This window comes from Pecten maximus, unplaced genomic scaffold (genome assembly GCF_902652985.1).
Source record: "Pecten maximus unplaced genomic scaffold, xPecMax1.1, whole genome shotgun sequence".
Lineage (NCBI taxonomy): Eukaryota > Metazoa > Mollusca > Bivalvia > Pectinida > Pectinidae > Pecten > Pecten maximus.
Window position 1 is genome coordinate 1 of NW_022982379.1, and position 18,303 is coordinate 18,303.

Consider the following 18,303-nt stretch of genomic DNA (forward strand, 5'->3'; position numbering starts at 1 on the left):
GAGGGTTATAGCATTGTCTAGGTTACTGATATTCTTTATTATGTGTAACTCATATTCAAAGTACAAGGGTTACAGTCTCTTCCTTAACCTCTGTAATTTCGAGGATGAAGTAAGATTTTACGTTAAAAAATGCATGTATGTATGAACTAGTCACTGAATAAAGGAATCTGCTAATGTCCCTTAGAGACAATAGTTGACTTACCTGTATGAGGAAGAAAGCCTGAAGCAGCATGCTGAAGCTGATGTCAGCAATCAGGCTGCTGATGTTGAACTGTTTTGGTTTTCCCCTATACTGGAAGTATGCTGCATCAGCTATATCCTGCAAAGAAAACAACCACAGAAAACTGAAACCTGATGATGACGACGATGACAACGATGACATGATGATTATTACAAACCACAGTTATTGGAATTGTATGTGGTGTATTCATAGCAATGTAATAAAATCTCTTTTAAAAAAGTATCTAAAAATCTATTTACAATGGTACCTGAAAAATGATACCAGGTTCAATGGATGTAACTGTTACGTATCATTACCAGTCAGATGTACAGTTTAGTTCCTGTAATCTTTCACTCATGACCACAGGTGCCTGACTCGTTTGACAAAATAATAACATATTATAAGAGTACATATCTCATTTCTTTGTACTTTTATATGGTAATATTTTATAAAATGAGTCAGGCACCTGTGCTCATGACCATTAAATCTGGTATACGGAAAAAGAAAGTTTCTAGAAGAAAGCAACTGGAGGTGTAAATGAAGAAAGAATGCAAAACCGTCCTGAGTAAATCTGCATGGTTTGGTAGGTTTATCAAACTCAAGCCACCTTGGTGAAAGGTCAGTACTTTATTCACTCAAATAATCCAGCTTCCCTTGTATAAAACATTGATATCAAAGTTTAGGGAGGGATTATCTGTGAACCAATTTATGGTATGCTTGTCTTTTTAAAATTGATGATTCTGCAAAATTGAAGGGGCTTATTTGTAGACTGGGGCTTACCTGTGGACAGGGCTTCCTTATGAATAGGGGCTTACTTGTGGCTGGGGACTTACTTGTGGACAGGGGCTACCTTGTGGACAGGGGCTTCCTTGTATGGAGGGTTAAAAGGGACATAAGTCAAACATACTATTTTCAATCTTTTTTCTTCCTTTTTTTTACTTTTCTAATTGCAACTTCTCATTATTTGTCATTACTGCTTTATTTCTCACAATTTTAATGCTTCATTTTACGTTATTACTTTTTTGAATTCAAAACTCTTTATTTTAACATTTTATCTTCAATTGTGCATTTTATTTTTTTGTTTTTGTTTTTTTTACTGTTGTTAAGATTTTATATTTAAACTTTAAAGTTCTCCAATTTTACAACTTGTAAAATAACTATTTTTGCTAGAACATGTTACATGAAAGATGAAAACTAAAAATGAAGAGAGAAAGAAAGGGGAAAAAGTAAGAAATAGAAAGTTAGAATTATGTCCCAAAAAACCCTTATGCAATTTTTCATCTTCATTCTATCGCCAGAGGGTGCTCAAATCAATCGCTTCGGAAGTAAGGATTACTCCCTACAGCAGCCATGGCAACAGTGACTCTCAAATTCCTACCAATGCCCGACTGAAACACTTCATCATTGTTTGGATTAAGCTTTGGCCCTAAATTATACACTCACTGCTTTTTATCCTTAATATTCGAAATAATATCAATATTATATCCTCAGATGATAAAATCCTAGTTTAAAAAAAGTGTTTACGACACCGAGCCCGGTTTTTCGTGTCTGCTCCGGTTGAATGGCACAGGCAGTAGGCCTAGGCCAAGAGCTCGAAGTACTAGACTGGTTCTCGTAGTTCCGCATATCATACAGCAATCTAATTAAAATCTAGATGGTCATTCTCACTACGTTACATGAGAAACGTGTAGTGATAATGACCATCTAGACTTTAATTAGATTGATCATACAGCGCCCGTACTGCCAGTTCCAAGACTTCGATATAACGGTTAGACTTCCATCAACCGATGATTTTGCCGAATATTGATACAATATATTAAATTGTAAATTTCATTTCGGGACTTTCCCCATAGTTCAAAGTCAGTATCAAGCGTCTTTGTCAGTGGTCCGTGTCAAGCAAATTGGGAGATTGTCTAATTTTTTTTATTCGAAAACTTCTTCAGTAGACTCTAGTGTTGGGAATCACTAATAAGTTCATTATCAATCATCATCATATCGATAATTGATCGATCATGTATATAACTTTAGGGAAATATCTTATTACCCATGTAATTTAATATCAAGAACAGGTGAGCGAGTTATCTCCCTTTTTCTATCACAGATGAAAATTAAGTAATTAGCAAGTTTTAAATTATTTATGTGAATTTGACCAATAATTCATGTAAAGGAAGCTTAATAATGCATAATAAATCATATTTTTATTTTTAAATAACTTTTTCAACCTTTTATCAGGTAGCAGTGTACACCAGTTTGCCCTGGAGTTTCTGAAAATTAAGTGGCAAATTATCTCTTACTCTTATATATATTTGCTTTGTTATTTGTTAGCTTTGTTTATCACCCTTTGAATAGCCAGCTGAGTCAGTTTGAGGCAGGGTCACCTTGTAGTAGTTAGTGACTACCTCTGAACAACATGCAGGAGACCTGTCTGTCCACAAGCCATCCAGGAAATGGAGCTTACCAAGCAAAATAAATAATATTTTCTTTTCAAATAAATGATTTAAACTTCTTGTAAGGTAGCAGTGTAGACCAGTTTGCCAAGATTTTAAAAAATAAGTAGCATCTTTAAGTCTGAGGCTGGGTCTCCTTGTAGTAGTTGGTGACTACCTGACTGAACAACATACAAGAGGCCCATTGCATGCCATCCAGAACAAAAAGGGTAAAGTGGTCTTGTCCAAAGAAATAACAATGACAGCACATACCGGACTGATTGTCAGCTTCCATTTTCTTCTGCAGGATAACTGTTTAAACTATACTTCTTCTATATATATAATACTAATATACTTTGTGTATTTGGTTTAACTTCCTATTAACTGCTAAGTTCATTTAAGGACGTGTCAGGTTTAGAGGTGGAGGAAAGCCGGAGTACCAGGAGAAACACTACCGGCCTACGGTCAGTACCATGGCCAGTTAACTTCCAACGTAGGTTTCGAACTAGCAACCCAGAGGTGGATAGCTAGTGATATTAAGTGTCATGACACCTTAACCACTTGGCCATCGCGGCCCCTCAATAATAAATAATTAACTATCTTACAGTGGCAATAGTACCAAAGAAGTGAAAATTGTGGAAAATTTGTTTCTTAATATCTAAATGGCTTGAAATTGAGAGAGTACTTCTACAAAATGAAATGAAAACCATATTTTATGCAGTCTCAAAAACATTTTAATGAATTTTTTTTAAAGTAGAACATAGAGGATAATTACTTGCGGTCTAAGGCCTGCAATTTCAGTACCTGTTTAAAACTTTTTAATTTTTATTTGTTACAGTTGCAAATGTAAAAGATGTGAAAATAACAGAAAATGGTGTTATCCCAATATCAAAATAGTTTGATATTGAGAAAATAGTTCTACAATATGAAATTAAAACCAGATTTTATGTAAAGTTTCAAAATCCTGAATTTGTTTCTTCAGTAGAATATAGAGGGAAATTAACTGCAGTCTTTGGCCAACAATTTGTAACACCCTTCCTAATGTAAATGTTTGCATATGGTGGTGTTGGCCTAAAAAAAAGAAACACATAAACTATTTACATGTACACTAGTCCTACTGTAGTGTTACTGTATTTCACCTGTGTGGAGATGACATTATGAAGAAGACTATCTTGTAGAATGGTTATCATTAAATCCTGGTCATTGTTTGAATTTGTCAAATAATTTTCTATAATACCTTTATATAAGTAAAGTTTAAATTCAAAAGATAAAAAAAATTAACTACTTTGTTCCCCAACATTGAATTTAACATAGTGCAACACAGTAAATACATAATAGTTCCAAAAACTTAAGTATAAATTTGTCAGAATTGGTGTCTTGCACATTGTTTTCTTTGGTATATGTAAGCGAAAGGTTGAAATATGTCGGAATGATATTTAAAGCAAAGATATTTCAAAATTTACCACTTGCTACCTATGTGCAGATGAAATTTTGGAGAAAAACTATTTTGTAAAATAGTGATAACAAAATATTAGCAATTCTTTAATTTTGACAAGTAGTTTTCTATTATACCTTTTGTGATAAGTTGAAACTGATTACAAATTCAAAAGACAAAACTACAACATGGTTCCACACCCTAAATTAGTTAATTAACTTATGTGATATAACAATCAACATAATTTTAGTAAAATTTTCTCAGAACAGGTTTCTCGCACATGGTTTTCTTTGGCACATGTAAGCAAAGGGTTGAAATATGTTGATATGGAATTGATAATAAAGCAACTTATAGATACATGTATTTGAAAATTTACTAATTCATGAAATTTCAAAGTAAACTATTTTGTAAAATTGTGATAGCTAAAACCTGGTAACTCTTTGATTTTGTCAAATAATTTTCTATCTGATAATTTTTTGTAATAAATTGAAATTGATTTAATTTTAAAAGATAAAAAAAAATGCATGACATCTTTCTATACACCCAAAGCAACAGAATTTTTCCTAATTCAACATAATAATTGACAATATTTTAGCTTAAAATTTGCCAGAACAGCTTTCTTGCATATTGCTTTCTTTGGTGCATAAAAGTGAAGGGTTTAAATATATTTGAAAACTTATTTCATTTATTAATCAATGCAACAGATGATATAATTTGACACTGTCAAAATTTAAAGCATTAATAAGAACATATCTATATTTCATTAAGAATTTGAGAAACAAACTTCTATTACTGAAAAAGAATTATTTAATATACTGCTAGTGTGTACTGAAGTACATGTACAGTAGTTCCTTGAAAGTTCGTGTCATCGTACTTAGCTAATGTGTACGAGATATGATTCTCGAAATGTCGTTGTTCCACAACATAAACAAATATCAGCTGATCAAGACATCAAAGAATAAACTAACGACACAGCAATTTCATTAAACAAACAAACAATAAAGACATTTTAAAAATATTACATATTTAAACGTCGCTTGTCTCTAAAACGTGAATGAACACGTAACATTTACACTAGACCTAGGAAACCTACTGGAAACCTACGACTCCATAAGAGATTAGATTTGTTATCGAAAAGATGAACGTTGGTCTAGCTGATTGACCCACTTCCGTCACAAAAGTTGAGCGATGTCGTAAAACGACACGGAAAAATCGTCAAAAAGAAACATTTTATGGGTACACAAACGGTGTCTCAATACTAATAATTACATATCTAATAAGCACAATGCCTAGGATTTAACCGTTTTGATAAAATCATAATATGAAGTTACCAGTCGATGGTTGTTGGGGAGCGCCCCGTGATTATATATTTATGTTTAGATTTTACTGCCCCCTGGTGTTAGAATAGTTGGAAAAAATGCATCAAGGGTTTTTTGGGACATAATTCTGAAACACTTACATTGTTGTTGTGAAACAAAATATACTTAAATAACCAAATAGGAAAAGAAGAAAATGCGATATTAAACCACTAAATTTGAAAACCATAAAACTATCAAGCAGAAACTGAAAAAATGACATATTAAATCAAAGTTTTTGGTCACAAAATAGAAATAGCCGACTAATATCTAAAATTGTTAAACACAATTTTACTTAGTTTATAGCATCAGTCTGCAGCAATAGGAATATGAAACAAAGAAACACAAACTATCTACCGCTGAATAAAAGAAATTTAATATCAACACTTATCACGATGTAAAAATAAAGAAATGAAAAAATAAAAGATAAAGGAACAATAATCAAAACAATAAGTTAAATGGTTAAACAAACAAGAAAAGTTAAACATATAATTATGTCCCTTTTAACCCTCCATATCCTTGTGGACAGGGACTTACTTGTGGACAAGGGCTTACTTGTGGACAGGGGCTTCCTTATGGACAGGGGGTACCTTGTGGACAGGGGCTTACATGTGGACAAGAGCTTCCTTGTGGACAGGAGCTTACTTGTGACTTGGGGCTTACTTCTGGCTGGGGACTTACTTGTGGACAGGGGCTTACATGTGGACAAGAGCTTCCTTGTGGACAGGGGCTTCCTTATGGACAGGGGCTTACTTGTAGCTTGGGACTTGTGGACATGGGCTTACCTGTGGTCAGCAGCTTACTTGTGGACAGGGGCTTACTTGAGGACAGGGGCTTACTTGCAGATAAATATGGTGTGTTATTGCCTGTTATTAGATGAATCATTATTTCAGAAGAAATCTATATCTTACCTACCTGAAACCAAAGACTGTTGACAACTTTGCTGAGGACAAATATTGGCAGGATCCAGAGGGCGCTGAATGTCCAGGAGAGTATGGGTCCGATCCAGCCCCATACACTGTTATTCCCAGACCCTCCTATACATTGAAAAATAAATAATTATAATGCATTCCACTTAAAAACATTAATGTGTCCAGATTCCTTTAAAACATAAACTCCAAACACTTGTAAAGTCCTTAATATTTTTTTTTCAAATTTTAACTTTTGTTTGCTTTCATTTTTGAAGACCCTCCTATAAATTGAAAAACAAATAATTTTACTGCATTCCACTTCAAAACATTAAATATATATGTCTAGATTCTTTTAAAGCATAAACTCCAAACACTTGTAAAGTCCTAAATATATTTTTTTAAACTCTTTAACTTTTGTTTGTTTTTATTTTACAAGAAAAATAGTTGGAATCTGTGACATGCAGTGAAACCAAATTTCATCAACTCATGATTTCATGATAGGCAAGGTAATAGGATTTAAACAACATCCAGTATTATCCTCCAGGATCTCATAAGTACCCCAAGAAACTGGTTTCTATAACCTCAACACTGACATATCTGTGTTAGTCAAGAGTTATGATCGGTCATCTTCTCTTTTTGAAGAGGAGAAAGCAGATTGTAACCCTTGGCTAGGGAAGATGCCTCTAACATGACTTTACCAACACCTGACTTAAGGACATCTCTTGTAATATATGTAGTATGGCCCCAAAATCCAAGATCTCTGTCTCAAATCCTGACTCCATGACTTATTCTCATTCTGTTACACATATTTGACTACAAAATAAACTGGTCCAGTTTGTTTTGTTTGTTTCTTCGATTTATCGTCCAGTAAACAGTCAGGGTCATTTTGAGGCGGAGTCTCCTTGTAGTAGTTAGTAACTACCTCATGTATCACTGAACTACATAAGGGAGGCCTGTTGCATGCCATCCAGAGCCATAAGGGTGAAGTGTCTTGCCCAAGGACACATCCATTACAGCAAATACTGGCCCTTTCTCAGTTTCCTGAGAAAAACAAACTGACACAGGTAGGGAGTGTCGAACCACGCCTCGGATCATTAACATGAGATTACATGGCTGGCACTCTAACCAACTGAGCTATCACAGCCCCCTAATTTACCCAATTTCATGTTTCAAAGTAAAGACCCAAACTTGAATACCGTAAATATTCGCGTATAGTGCACACTTTTTTTCAAAAATTGACAAGTGAAAAAGACCACTGCGCACTATACGCAAGTACAAGCCTTTTCCCAGTCAGAATGAATGTGATTTGACTGAGATTTGTGATCGTTTCCTTTCACAGCAGGATTGATTTAATACTTATATATATATGTATAACATATATAAAGCATTTAGAAAGTAATAGTTAACAAATAATCAAAGAAATGAATAGTTATTTTGATGTTTAATTCCTTGAAATTGTGTAATTATCAGCAATTACGTGGATTTATCTAAGTCGATCGTGAGCCACACGTTCCGTACACATACGATCTCACTTGAGCATGTTCCCGTATTCAGGTCCAAAACGATGTATAACATCTCAATTAACATCAAACAAAACTTGAAATGATATAGCAGTACTTAGTTATTTCATACTTCTAAATTAATTAATTAAATTAATTATAAATCCAGAGTGCTGCCAGAAACTGATAACGTTCAACTTGTTTATTTACGGAAGCTGTAACAGCACGCATGCGCAATTAGGCAAGGGTAACAATAATGCTTTGATCTCATCAAAATATGATGGTCCAATCAAACAGAATCAAAGGAAAAGGTAAAGATTGCCAGAAAATTTGCACTTGTCTATCAGGCAATTAAAATATCAACATGCCCGCAGACAATATCTACTTACTCTGGACCATCAGACCTGGGGTTTTCTTGTTCTTGACAAAGAACATGTATACATATATTCTATAGTGTTAATTGTCTGTGTGTAATTGTATTCTGTAGTGTCTGTGTTTGTAACATTAGATGTAGGACTAGTAAGCTTTGTGTTAGTATCATTACAGGGTATAAAATAAACTGCTCATAAACACAACCACCCAAAGAGTAAACATTCAAATCTGGGAGAAGACTAACAGCAACTGGAAAGGACAGACAAGACAAATTAGTAGGGGCAAATTTATTTAATACCTCTCATTGCTGCCTCTCCCTCTCTTTTATGTCTAATGGTCAAGTCCCATCGGTCTAATGATCAAACAAAGGACTAATGCATCAAACCCGGGTAGTCAATAAAATAACACCTACCCATATGCATGACGTCACATTACTGACATATATACAAACCAGCGTACTGAATAAAATTCAACTCTGTAACATACAAACACCATGTTCATTGTGACCAATTAATGTCATGATTCACAACTGGCTAATAACAAGAGGATCCTCACCAAATATGCCAGCTATAATTAGCTGAACAATGGGCAGCAGCATATGGTTGAACAAGAAGATACTCATCTGAAAAAAAAAACAGTCATTATTTCAATTTAAGGTGAAAGCTTCAATTCATCATCCAACATATTTCGGATAGATATGAAATATATCTCAATATCTATCTTAAACTCATGCAAATTTGCAAAATTTGAAATCAAATCATAATTATCATAACATAATTAAAATGAATATACAATGTTATTTCAAACAATTTAAAGAAATAATTCTCAAAATACATTTTATCATGTCATAAAGACTTGTAAGAATATGATGTGATAAAGATTGGTGCGAAATATTACAGAAGTGGAAACATTGTGTGCTGTTAAATGCTCGACTAATTTTCAAATTTTCACAACAGAATTATTTTAAAATGAAATGGAGAGATGTAGTGTCATTATTGCATTATTGGGTCCCACCCATCCAGTCCCAGAGGAGCAACTCTCTCCCAACATTGGGGCCCTAGTTTTCCCTACAGATACATAGTGTTAAGGGATAAGCTGTAATCTTACTTTCAAGAAATAAACATCAGTTAGACCTATCCATTATACAATGATAGCTTCTATAATAATGACCTTGGTTTTTAAGAGGTTTGTTATGTATTTAAACAATACTAGCCTGGATTTACCTTTAATCAAGTCATTATTGAATTTTCAAACTACAAGGCAATACAGGCATCAACTTTACTAATATGACAGGCCTGGGCAATAGTGACAGAAAGTATATTTATCAATTACTAATGGGCAATACTGGCTTAAACTGCTCTTATATAATGCAGCAACCACAATGCTTACCAAAAAGATACCACCATTCCAAGCACAGCACATTATAATCCTCTGTATAATCTTTGGCTCTCTGAAACATTATAGTCAGTTGATTTTGATAATTTCATCAATTCATTTTTTTATGATTTTCTTTGACTAGAAATTGCATGCATGAATGTAATGCAAATTTGAAATAAACAGTAATATTTGAATTATAATTATTTTTTCTTATGAATGAAAATATATATATGTTGACTTAAGAAACTTCACAATCATTAAGGAAATATCATATTCAGTAGTTTTTTGTTTTCACTTTATTGCATTTGTTCAACATCATAGATAGGTACAATGTAGTTGCAGCACATCACAAACAAATTTAAAGCACCTTTCCTTGTGCTGGACTTTGTCTTTATTGCGCTCTGCTCTCCGTCTTGCCAAGGTAGTCATTGGCTCTGGGTCTTTCTTTAATATCTCTTCACTCTCTGCTTTCCCTAACTTTCGGATCTTAAGTGTTCCTAATATTCCATCTTGTAAACCGCTTACAATCTCATAAAGAATGTCTTGAAAGTTGTCAGCCATTTTTTAAGTTGAGTATTGTTAAAATGTTTGATCAATTTTGTTATTTCCAGATTAGCACTTTTTTAATCATTTTTCGGATGAAAGTTTTTATGTTCTATTCATGTACTTCGATCAGCACCAGTGTAGTGCAGTTCTTTTATTTTTTCTGTCACAAAATTGGCGAATTTTGAGATGAGTTGGATTCTGAAAAAGAATTTGAATGTGAGAAGAGAATGTGTCCAATCTGAATGAGAATGTGTCATGCATGCCTCACAGAATATTTCCGGAGTTTCCTCTGGCCCTGTCATCAGACTTAGACATTCTGACAGGTAGATATCTGGAGCGACCTACAACTCACATCTAGATCTGTCATTTAATGTCCAAGTCTGGTGTCTAGACTACTCCAAGGTTAATCAACAAGGTTAGAGGATTGCATGGTGAGAAACTTATGACAGAGTTGGTTGCAACAAATGTAATTAAGAAATATAAATATTAAGGTGAATGATTTCTATTAGCAAATAACATGGGAACTGGACATAATATTAACATTTGTCAACCTATAAATATATATGTGTTGATTAGCCCGAGTTTCCTCTGGCCCTGACACTATGTCTTACACCGGTACCAGACGTGGGCCAGAGGAAACTCGGGCTATGTGTTGATGTGATTGTCCACATTCAAAATGAAATATATTGATGAGAGTGAGATTTTTTTTCATCAGATCCATTTGATTCCCTATCATTCTTTATTTCTAAGACAAAATATCGACACCTGCAGGCAATACAAATTTTGTAACCAGATCTAGACTAGAAATCAAAAACGAAAGTACAATGTAACATTTAATTTTTGGTGCATGGGAAAATATGAGTAAAATACAAATAACAAATCTCGCAAATTAATATTAGACATTATTAGTAAGTCGGTTGATCTGGTTTATACTGTACTACACCAAATACAAATGGAACAAAAGAGAAAGTAGACTTTCAAAGATCGACATAAACAGTTATCATTAATGAATAATGTGTTGTTGTTTTTTAAGACAAAATTACATTTGTCAGTAATATGGTCGATGTGAACGACGTTTTGATTTCCAAACTTAAATAGTAGGATTATCGATAACCTATTAACACAAATAAAATGAATGGGCGCTACAAATGTATACGACATTTTGGACTTACGTCATTCTCTTCTTTGAAACTTGTATTTACTGCGCATATCCACTGCGCCTATCGCTTATCTCATTAACAATAACATTGTGGACACCATATACATTTTTCGAATATATTATTATAAATATCACAATTTCACATAGAATTCTTGATTTGTATTTTTACAATATGAAAATAAGTATAATGTGCATTTACGAAAGCATAAGTGTTCTTATTGTTAATGATATACACAATAACGGAAATTCGACGATTTGCATTCTGGGTAAGGCCTCTTTCTCACATGTGCTCTCAGCAAAATGGTTGGTAATTTTAAGACGCAAAAATTTAGCAAAATTTCACACATAATATTCGATTTAACAGTCGCATATATGGGCAGACACTTTCATTGTATAATAATTTACGTTGTTGGTGTTGTCGGTGTCTCTGCTTCCTTCTCAAAGGAACTTTTTAACAAATTCGTCGGTACACGTGTTGTGGACGTCGAAATCCATGGATCTCCGGGATCCTGAAATTATGTATTCCGACTCCCGCAAATTTAAAGATGTCTATAATAATCTTATTAACGTCTCTTTTCTTCGTAAAAATATTTCCCAGCAATTGTTGCTTCATCTTGATCTCCCATAAGAGTTTATAATTGAAATAAAATGTTCCATCTGTTCAGCCTAACAGTTTTCATTTCTTAGCAGACCACTGAAATTATGCTACTTATAATTAATTATAACAGGAAGATATTTGGCTGTTTGTTTTTGCATTACAAATTATGAGAAATGGTGGTTTTTACTTGTGGGTATATTGCTAGGGCTTGGTCGGGTAATGTATATGGATATTATATGTAGTTCAATAGTTTGACATAGAATCCCTTTATATATTCATGCCAGTTTTACAATTGGATGCATTCATTATATGGACTCCTTAAGTTCTAGATGCTTGAACCTAGTAGGAATGTAGAGACTAGGGCTGCTATGGGTACTTTTATCCCCCAGTTCCCAAACTTATGAATAGTACCCAATATAATCTGTATCCGGGTACGGTACCCAAATTATTTTGATGTATGCACAAGTCTCATTGTTTATAACGGAGAAGATAAAAAAATCAGCAATTTTAAAAAAATTCATCATTGAAAGTAATATATTTTAAAATGTTGTGGTAATGTCTTGGTGCGGTAATATTTTCTTTGATGAGTTTATGATGGTAAATATTTGCTAAGCATACGCAGCAGGAAGCATGACATAATCTGGAACTCTTATGTTATCCTTATGTTGGAAAGGCCGACATGAACAAGGGGTCCCCACAGGAAAATTGGCTCGGAGAAATCAAAAATATAAATATTGCACTTGAACATGTTACAGAGAGATTGATCTCTGGTTAGTAAAAGCAATCATCGATTAGGACATTATTTTCCCACTTTTTTGACCATAGACACTGGAGAATGAGAATGTTCCCTATATTGACAGATATCTGGGTACACATTTTTAAATCCTAGTTCTCTTCAAACTGGACCTGATGTTGGTACTCGTACAGCCCTAGAAGTGACGATCTCGTGTTTTATGATTTAAGTGCACCCTAGATAAATCAAAATTTTGGTATTTGCACCTCTGGTTAAAAAAAGACAGTCTGTTGAACAGTTTTTATTTTTCATTAATCACCAATTTTATAGCTTTTGAAATTTAGAAGAAAAAAAAGAACTAGTTTGTATTAAACTTTTGAATAGTAATTTTCAGTATTAATTACAAATCGAGCTTAAAAACCATTCCTATTTTAAAAAATTCTATAAATCTAGACTTTACAGGAAACAACTTTTTTGTAAAAGTCAGTTCTGAAAAAAGGGAAATTGACAATTACGGTTTCAGTATTTTACCTTAAAAATGCATTTCCAAGTGAAAACAGCAAATGGTTAATTAGGAAAGAAACTGAAGGATTTTGGGATATTATAGCAATAAAAATGAGGGAAATACAATATTACAATGAATTTAACAAGTCTGTTGGGGAAAATGGAACAAAATCCTGAGGTGGAAGTTCCTATAAATGGTATTGAAAAATCCCTGTATATTTTTGACACTGTTTCTAGTAAAACATTGTTTTAAGTTTTAAAAAAGTGATTTCTGAAAACAAAATGAATTCTGTTCCATCCTATCTTCTCGGATGGAAGATGTTTATTGTGCAATAATACATACCTTAATCCTTTTTTTTTCTGCAGGGAGCCAAAAAGCCAGACCCTAAAGGAGGTTCCAAGGGTAAAGCCCCAGCCAAGAAGAAGGAAGGGGGCGGTGGTGGCAAGGCCAAGAAGAAGGTTTGTTCAGCAAATAGTGGGATGATTTCATTAAAAAAAAATTGAGATGGAAACTATTTTGTAAGAAGTCTGAATTTGGTGTTTGTTGTTTTAAAAATCATTGTTGTATTATTAAATTATTGGTAATAATAAGTAGCAAAGTTAGAAAATATATATATTGAGGAAAACTGCACATATTGAAATGAAAGAAAACATTCTTTTAGGTGTACCAAATCAAAATCATTGAATGAAATAGCCAGTTTTGTTTTGTTTGATGATAACAGGTATTTTTTTGATGTGAAAAAAATACTAGCCCAGGTTGGACATGATGCTGTGAGTTTGTAATCGGGCCCTTGACCAGTGGCATCGCTGTTTTCAGAGTACTAAGTATGATATTGACCATTGCTGAGAAATTTTATATTAAGAGTTGAACACTTCCATCACCAAAATTGTTTTATTTTGCATTACAGAAGTGGTCTAAGGGAAAAGTCAGGGACAAGTTGAACAATCTGATCCTCTTCGACAAGGCAACATATGACAAGTTCAAGTCTGAAGTACCCAACTACAAGCTTATCACTCCCTCAGTTGTATCTGAGAGGATGAAGATTCGTGGCTCACTGGCTAAAGCTGCTCTTCGTGAGCTTCACAAAGATGGTAGGTATTGCATTATAGCAGGCACTTTTACAAAAATGTGCTGTATGATTAAATTATTTCACTCGCCGATCTGATTTAGCATGGTGATTGTGATAATATGACAGTACTTACAGTTGTAGGATTGTTGATTTGTCCAGGGAAAAAAAACGTCTAAAATTTTTGTAGATTCTGCAGTGCATTCAGTTGCACACACTTTTATCGGATAATTACTGCGATTTCATTTATGACCAGAAATTCAGTCTTTAAAAAACTTTTAAAAAAGAACAACACACACACACAAGAATTTCGTCGTTTCAGAATATTAGTAAGACAAGTCAATATTTAAAACAAAAAATGTCAGAAAACAAGTTATTCATTCCATAAATTTCCTTAAGTTATAAATCTAAATGAAAAATACATTTATTTTCAAAAGTTTATTTGCTTTCGGACTGTAATGAGGATTGTAACAATACTTACTACCAGTTGGTTAACATCTAAATCACATTTCAATTAAACATTCAGAAGGATCTTATACTGTGATGTAGTTTTCATTTTAAGTGAATAATATTTCCTTTAACATAAATTTGCTTTTCTTTTCTTTTTGTAGAAAGATTGATGTACTGTATGATTAAATAGTTTCACTCGCCGATCTTACTTCATATGGTGATTGTGGTTTTATGACAGTACAGTGAAAGTTTCATTTGTCTTATCATAACGATAAAAACTGGCAATCCACAATAAGAACTGGCAATCTACGATAATAATTGGCAATCTACCATTTAAAATACTTTGTCCAACCTATATTAATTTATAAATACAGTTTCCTTTCAAGAAGTTCAGAAAATGAACAACATCCATTCAATTATAATTTTATTATCTTATCTGAAAAGGTCCCATTTATAGAATATTTACTACAAAACTCTGATGTAATAATGCTAACCACCTAAATATTATGCCTTGTTCTGATAATATTAGATAAAAGGTATTTGATAAAAACATGCTGCCCCCAACCCCCACCCCTTCAATAGAAAGGTTATCTTGAAATGCTTGAACGTTGAAATGAAATATTAGCTGGTTGTATGATTAAATAATTTCACTCGCCGATCTGACACACAATGGTGATTGTGATTATATGACAGTACCACGCTAATGCTTGATTATCTGCCTTTGGTTTGTAAATGTAAACCCCAATATATAATAGTAACAGTAGGACAAGAAAAATGTGCCTTGTCTTTGACAATATATTTAAGCTTCAAAGTTTTAGTTCGCTGGTTTCCGGTGCTAAAGATATTTGATAAAAAAACGCACTTGTGAAATTTAGTCTTAAGATAATTAAAATGTAAACAAAGATGAAATAAAAGTAAGGATATTTTCTCTCTTTCGTCCCATTGCAATACTTTAAAAATCTTGAAATTATCTGGTGCTGTATGATTAAATAATTTCACTCGCCGATCTGACACACAATGGTGATTGTGATTATATGACAGAACCATTGATTATCTGCTATATAATTTGTATACATGTATAAATGCAAAATTACTTTTGAATTAATAAACAGATTCCATATAAACTATTTATTTCTTTGAAAAAATGGCATGGATAAAAACTAGAACAGCAACAAAATCTAGTTCTCACATTTAACAAAGAATTTCCCAGAAATATGAGACCTGAGCTCCACCCTGATTATCTGCTATCGTTTTTAAAGATTTTATTGTTTGTTACAAGATGTCCAAGCCTGAATGCAGTACTGTATGATTAAATAATTTCACTCGCCGATCTGACACGTCGTGATGATTGTGATTATATGACAGTACCTTTCGACTATACTTATTTGTCTGCCCCTGTTCTGGAAAGGGTTAAATTCATTCACAGTTAGACTTTTTGGCATTTAGTTGTGTCGGAGAAATATTTTAGAAAGGATTTTGGATTTATGTTTTGAATATAGATATTTGACTTGATTCAGTATACCGTATTTGACCTAATAAGCCATTATAAGGGTGCCTGCCCTAATAAGGGCGCCCCTACCTTTATTCAAGGAAATAAATCTTTTGAGTGTCGAAATGGTGTTCATAAGTAATAATTCATGTGAAATGTTTTGCTACTTGGTGTTCAATTTTCTTCAGTAATAATTCTTGTGAAATATTTTGCTACTTTATAGTAACTGGAACACAAGTTTTCGCCACATTTTGTCTTATTCCTACAGATGACATGTCAGTGCAAAGAGCACCCGAAACTAAACACACATACAAATAATAACTTACCATCTTTACTTGAAGATAAAGTAAAAGACTTCATTCTTGTTGATAAATAACTTTGTTCAGAACAGAAAGCTAGTAAAAGACATTGTAAATCAATTATTAGGTCAAAGAAAACGATGTCTGATATGATCTGGGAAATCACCTGTGTCTATAAATAGAACACAAAAGAGTTCCATTTGAACATAAATGGTGGAACACACGTTCTCTGGTCTAAGATCAGCTGGCATGGTTTACAAGTTTACAGGAATATTCAAGTGATGTTTAAGCTTATTATATGATAATGTGTAGATATCTTCATCTGGAATATTTTTATGACTGAATATTTTACCGTTTCCACAGCCTTGGGTATTCTGCTATAAGGTATAGTCTGTTTCATAAAACTTCAGAAAAACTAATCTTAATAAGGGCACCCCCACTGTCAATTACCCGCACCCTGCGCCCTTATTAGTTCAAATACGGTATATGTATATATATGTATTGTTAGACATAACTATAACCAGTACTGTATGATAAAATAATTTCACTCGCCGATCTGACACATCGTGATGATTGTGATTATATGACAGTACCTCATACCAACCATGATTATCTACCCTTGTGTTGGAGTTATTTAAATATAATACATACACGTAGCTGTGACGAATGTTTTATGATTGGATTTTCGATTTAGGTTGAATTTGCACATTAATCAGTACTGAATGATTAAATAATTTCACTCGCCGATCTGACGCGTGGTGATGATTGTGATTATATGACAGTACACTACTATAATATACTATAATAGATTGGCAATTTATGTGAAAATTCACTCCAAATCATCTGTTATATTCATTTGTAAGTACTCTATATTTTAGAAATATGGTTTAACTAGAAAAATAAGAGTAGGGGTGTGAAGAAAAACACAGCCCAAATTGTTTAGTTTCATGATAATTTCTTTAGGTCTGTTGGATGGTTTCTGCTCTAATTTTCCGAAGTTTTCCTCGCCAAGATGATCAGTTAGAATTGTCTTCTAGGTGTTGCGGTACAACAATAAAGTGACCGTTCCTGTGAAGAAAACATTGGTTTCCAATTCTATATCAATACAGAGATGAAAATGACATCTTGTAGTCCCTGTTCTGTTATTTCACATAAATATCTTCTTCAGGAGTTATATTGAGCTGTTCAGTTTTAGTGGTTATTTGTTTTCTGAGTAGGAAATTAAGTTATTACTGTGATTTTAATTTTAAATACATAAAAGTGATTTAAGTTTGAAATTGAGACTTGCAATCAAATTAATAAGGTGTAAGATTAATTTTTAAAAGTTTTGACATAATTTGGATGAAGCATGCAATCTGAATGCAGTACTGTATGATTAAATAATTTCACTCGCCGATCTGACTCGTCGTGATGATTGTGATTATATGACAGTACCTTTTGTCAATCTGGATCGCTGTTTTGAAGAAGTTAAAATCCTGTCACAGTTAGATTATGTAATATATATATATATAATATTGCATTTAATCTTGTCTTATAAATATTTTTAAGGTATTTATTGATTGATGTTGAGAATATTAAATAAAACTTAAATATTTAACTTGTGTTAGTAGGTTTACACATTACTAAAGTTAAATTTTTAACTTGTGTTAGTAGGTTTACACATTACTAAAGTTAAATATTTAACTTGTGTTAGTAGGTTTACACATTACTAAAGTTAAATATTTAACTTGTGTTAGTAGGTTTACACATTACTAAAGTTAAATATTTAACTTGTGTTAGTAGGTTTACACATTACTAAAGTTAAATATTTAACTTGAGTTAGTAGGTTAACACATTACTAAAGTTAATATTTAACTTGAGTTA

The 18,303-nt window shown here is 32.9% G+C and overlaps 2 protein-coding genes across 3 annotated transcripts; one reads left to right on the plus strand and one right to left on the minus strand.

Annotated features, from left to right (window-relative positions):
• Positions 1-55: 55 nt before the first annotated feature.
• LOC117320461 (etoposide-induced protein 2.4 homolog) lies at positions 56-11,398 on the minus strand. The gene is made up of 6 exons (XM_033875055.1): positions 11,314-11,398; positions 9,963-10,339; positions 9,608-9,668; positions 8,774-8,840; positions 6,352-6,473; positions 56-319 (listed from the first exon to the last, which is right to left on the minus strand). Exons 2-6 carry the CDS (start codon positions 10,154-10,156, stop codon positions 56-58), a joined length of 708 nt encoding a protein of 235 aa, XP_033730946.1. The 5' UTR covers positions 10,157-10,339; positions 11,314-11,398.
• Positions 11,399-11,524: 126 nt separating this feature from the next.
• Positions 11,525-15,702, plus strand: LOC117320460 (40S ribosomal protein S25-like). 2 transcript variants are annotated; one of them, XM_033875053.1, is made up of 3 exons: positions 11,525-11,603; positions 13,502-13,594; positions 14,044-15,702. In XM_033875053.1, the coding sequence occupies exons 1-3, from the start codon at positions 11,601-11,603 to the stop codon at positions 14,299-14,301; spliced, it is 354 nt and encodes a 117-aa protein (XP_033730944.1). In that variant the 5' UTR covers positions 11,525-11,600; the 3' UTR covers positions 14,302-15,702. The 2 variants fall into 2 exon arrangements, with proteins under 2 accessions (XP_033730944.1, XP_033730945.1); XM_033875054.1 differs by lacking the exon at positions 11,525-11,603 and adding an exon at positions 13,194-13,197.
• Positions 15,703-18,303: the final 2,601 nt, after the last annotated feature.

Bases quoted from the DNA above. Each gene is read 5' to 3' on its own strand.
- LOC117320461 (XM_033875055.1), bottom strand. From the start codon at position 10,156: ATGGCTGACAACTTTCAAGACATTCTTTATGAGATTGTAAGCGGTTTA. The intron at 8,841-9,607 runs GTAAGCATTGTG...TTTTTTTTTCAG, and splicing joins GGAATGGTGGTATCTTTTTG to ATGAGTATCTTCTTGTTCAA. The intron at 320-6,351 runs GTAGGTAAGATA...TTTTCTTTGCAG, and splicing joins TCAACAGTCTTTGGTTTCAG to GATATAGCTGATGCAGCATA.
- LOC117320460 (XM_033875053.1), top strand. The intron at 13,595-14,043 runs GTTTGTTCAGCA...TTTGCATTACAG, and splicing joins GTGGCAAGGCCAAGAAGAAG to AAGTGGTCTAAGGGAAAAGT.